At 41.1% G+C, this 4,002-nt stretch overlaps 1 protein-coding gene across 1 annotated transcript; it reads right to left on the bottom strand.

Annotated features, from left to right (window-relative positions):
* Positions 1–3,421, bottom strand: LOC137155259 (cilia- and flagella-associated protein 70-like). The gene is made up of 4 exons (XM_067551464.1): positions 3,275–3,421; positions 845–1,031; positions 356–454; positions 1–146 (listed from the first exon to the last, which is right to left on the bottom strand). The coding sequence occupies exons 1-4, from the start codon at positions 3,404–3,406 to the stop codon at positions 1–3; spliced, it is 564 nt and encodes a 187-aa protein (XP_067407565.1). The 5' UTR covers positions 3,407–3,421.
* Between the last annotated feature and the right edge of the window lie 581 nt (positions 3,422–4,002).

Below are 4,002 nucleotides of genomic sequence, written 5' to 3' on the forward strand. Positions count from 1 at the left end.
TTAAACTGCAGCATGTAGCTGAATAGTTGAATTATTGAGTGAATGGCCCTGAGAAATTCCAAATACCTTGGCATCTGGGCGAAGGCTCTCTAGTGGAGAGCCAGGAACTGGATGCACTGGAACTGTTGCCCTAAATGAACACAATCCTGTGAAGAAACAAAGACAGACATAAAGTCTGAAGCCCTCCTGTAGTGAAATCACTCTCTGAATGGAAAAACTGCTGTCTGTCCCCCACATAATCCAACTTCCTGAAGACAGCACTAGGTATTATTTGTCAGTAGAAGTGAAGCTACAATGAAGAAGCTTTGTAAGAGCAAGAGGCAGATGTGGATGCAGTATGAATTCTACATTGCACCTTCCAGTAGAGGTAGTAGGTCCACAACAGCCTGACCAAGAGCCACGGTCTTCTCCTCCTTCTGCTTCTTCTCCTTTGGTAAAACTTCAGTCACTGTCACTGAGAAAAAAATACATAGAATCTGATGTTGTTTCTCAATCACCTATAAATAGCAGCTGATAGCAATGAGATCATTCAGGGTATTTAAAGAGTGAGGGGCTGTATTAGCTGCTAGCCAGCACTTCTACTTGATTCCCCAGTGACTGAAGGGAATAGAGTAGCAGAGCATTTCCCACAGCTAATGCTCAGACTTCCTTCTCAAGCAAATCCTGCTGGAAGAGGATGAAAATAGAGTAGCTGAGAATTCTCCACAGACACCACTTCTACTCTATTCTCTAATGAGTGACTCCTGCTGGGAGCAGATGAGGATGGTGTAGCCGAGAGCTCCCAAAGGCCAGAGCTCCTTTCAATTCTATAGTGATTCATATAGTTAGAGTGACAGTTGCTTACAGAATAAGGGTTTGTGTGCAATGTCATCTAGAGAGTTTGGTCCATCAAGGTTGTATTCAAAGCTAGTGGTGAAGTTATATTTCACTGTCCCATCTGAAGAAACATCAATTTTCGGGGAGTCACCCAGGATAACACTGTTATACTCTGCACGCACATAGGTCACTGGAGTGTCTCCTTTGACACCTTTCTGTAAAATGCAAACCAACAATAGGTTAATTATTTTATTCTACAGCAAAAGGCAGATTTCAAATTGCTCACAACCAGACCTGTCCACAGAAGGTGGTTGAGCTAAGGAATGCTTGTTTGGGAAAGAATACACTGAACAATTTGTTTCAGTTACAGTACATACAAGAATGGGTTTCTGATGAAAAAATCAGGTCTTACTGAGATTTCACCCTCTTTGAAGGCTTTTCTCCATTTTTACCCCTCTGCAGAGCCTCAGGGATCACTAGCACCCAGCTGTGAGAAGGGCATTCAGAGGTAATAATCTTAGCAACATGGAGGAGGACAGCAGCAAATGAAACTACACTGACTTTCATCCAAAGTGACAAAATCATAATAATTTCAAGAAAGGTTCTGATTTTTGTAAACAACTGAGAAGATAGCACACAAATGGCATGGCTGAGTTAATATGAAATTCTGGGATAATGTATGGCTAAAGAACTCCTTGAAATCTAGTGAATAGTTTATCAAGCTTTTTTAAAATATTTGGATTCTGTAGACTAATTAATTTTACACTAGTAGCTTTAAAGAAGAGTACAATTTTAACATGTTTTTGCCGGTGTTCTTAAACACTGGAACACAGGAAATTCTAAAGCAGATCAGACTAATCGTGTATCTAGCTCATCAGTCTTTCTCTGACAGTGGCCAAGAGCATATGCTTCTGAAGACAGTGCAAGAAATTATGAAATGGGCAATTATGGTATAACCTCAACACAGAGAAAAACTTCTTCCTAACCTTCTTGAGATAGAGGTTGGCTTATGCTCTGAAACACAAATGTCGATATCCCATCCAAACTTTTCTTTAATCTTTAGCCATACAAATAGCCAAATCTTTATTTGAATCCTGCTAAGCAGTTTTGCCTTAATGGTGCCTTGTGGTAACAAATTCCATGATTTTATTGTGCATTGTATAATCAGTATATCCTTTTATCAGTTTTAAATTTAAAAACAAGTTAACTGTACCTCTTCCTTAAAGTTACTAGTGTAAAGTTAATGAGTCTTCATTAAATGTCTCCTTGTTCTTTCATTTAAGAAAGGCTAAATAGAAGTTACCTTTTCTGTACCATTCATTATTCCTTTCTCATGTCCTCTCTTATTTATCGCTTCTCTAACTAAATATTTCCAGATTTCTTCTATGTACCTTCATCTGGAAGTTTTTACATATTTCTTATCAATTTTTTGCCCATCTCTTAGCCCTCTCTATTTTTGCTATTTTCTTTTTGAGAGGGAGAGACCAGAACTGAAGATAGTATTTAATTTCAGGTTGTACTATTGATTTATATAATAACATTATAATATTTTCAGTATTATTTCCCATCCCATTCCTTTTTATACTTCCCTAATGCACAAAGGAATAGTGGGGATAAATCTATTTATGTGTGAGAAGTATTTTGATACTATGGTATAAATGCCTAGATAGATAGCTAGATGCAGTCTAACATTTTATTTGCTTTTCTGACTGCTTCTATGTAACAAAAATCTCTGCTCATTAAGCAGTCCACTGTGGCACCGAGGTCTTTTTCTTGAGTTGTTACAATTACTCTAGAAGCCACTCAGGACGGCCAGGAATGTAATGTGGTACATGGACTTCATTAATAGCCAGATTTTGATCTTTAGTTAACTGGCACAAATTTCAGTGGAGTTATTTTAGATTTACATTGCTGAAACTGAGATCAGAATCTGCCCTTATATCAGGGAACAATGGAGGGGATTAAAAAAACCTCTTTTATGGGTATGTGTCTCTATATTATATTGGTGATGAAAGGAGGGTGTGTAATTAAAGAAAGAAAAGAACATGTTAGCAAAACAGGAGTATAATCTATATCATGCATTGCTTAGAAAACCTTGTGATAAAGAATTAATTAAAATACAATAGTAATGCAGGAGGAGGCATGGCAGGCCACATTTCAAATTAATATTCATGCAATGTAATATCCCTATCAGTGGGGATTGAACCCAAGATCTTTGGACCGAAAAACAAGAGCCTTTACTCTACATATGGACTAACCACTACAGGGGAAGAGAGAGTCATCCCGTGTAATTATGGGTTACATGGAGGTCCTGGTATCATTACAGATTGCTCATGACTGTTACATTCTCACACCAAGTTTGTGAAGGGTTTGCAATATGATGGTTCATGCCTGCCCCATTTACTAAACCAGATATATCTAATGCCAGAGAATCTGAGACATTTTCAGAAGACTTTACCAGGTCACGTCCCTCCAACACTGTGATCTGTACCGGTTTGATTGGGGACGGAGATGCCTCAGTGGGTATAACAGAAGGTGGCGCCAATGTAAGAGATCCTCTTTTACTAGCCTGCCCAGAAGAGAGAGCCATGTCTCTGCAGGAACAATGAATGAAAAAAAAAATCATACATAGCAATACTTTCTTATAGGCTCTGTTTTGCAGTAACTCAGCACAGCCTCTGGCTGTGCTCTCAGCAGCACTATTCCTGTGTAACTAGAGCTGGATGCTGAAACACCACAAAGTGCACATGGTTTTACCGGGCACACAAACACGTTTTAGAGCTCGGCTGAGTGTGAAGCTCAAAGTGAAAAATGTCTTATGGAAAGCACAAGCCCAGTATGGAGAGAGAGAGAGAGAGAGAGAGACAGTGAGTGTGTGTGTGGAGGGGGGGGCATCAAAAGTTTGTGTGACGCACCTAGCTATGGCGGTGGGGTGTGTGTGTGTGTGTGAAGGGATACCCACAGGGGGCCAGTTCCCAAGGGATAGCCGGCGGAGCAGTTTCCGAGGCGGGGGGAGGGGATACCGGTGGGGCAGTTCCCGGGGGTCCCCCCCGAGTCTACATGACGGGGACAGCCCCAGGGCAGGGCAGGGTAGGAGATCACCCCCCGCTCTCCCCCCGCCCCGGGTGTAGGGCTCCCCCCTCGGGGGAACATGAGAGGTTCCTGCGGGGGAGGGGATACTCACCG

The sequence above is a fragment of the Emydura macquarii genome, unplaced genomic scaffold (assembly GCF_026122565.2).
Source record: "Emydura macquarii macquarii isolate MOO-44397 ecotype Brisbane River unplaced genomic scaffold, CSIRO-AGI_Emac_v2 contig_1348, whole genome shotgun sequence".
In the NCBI taxonomy this organism is placed as follows: domain Eukaryota; kingdom Metazoa; phylum Chordata; order Testudines; family Chelidae; genus Emydura; species Emydura macquarii.

Bases quoted from the DNA above. Each gene is read 5' to 3' on its own strand.
- LOC137155259 (XM_067551464.1), bottom strand. From the start codon at position 3,406: ATGGCTCTCTCTTCTGGGCAGGCTAGTAAAAGAGGATCTCTTACATTG. The intron at 1,032-3,274 runs GTAAAGTCTTCT...TGCATTTTACAG, and splicing joins TGTTGGAGGGACGTGACCTG to AAAGGTGTCAAAGGAGACAC. The intron at 455-844 runs GTAAGCAACTGT...TTTTTTTCTCAG, and splicing joins TGCACACAAACCCTTATTCT to TGACAGTGACTGAAGTTTTA.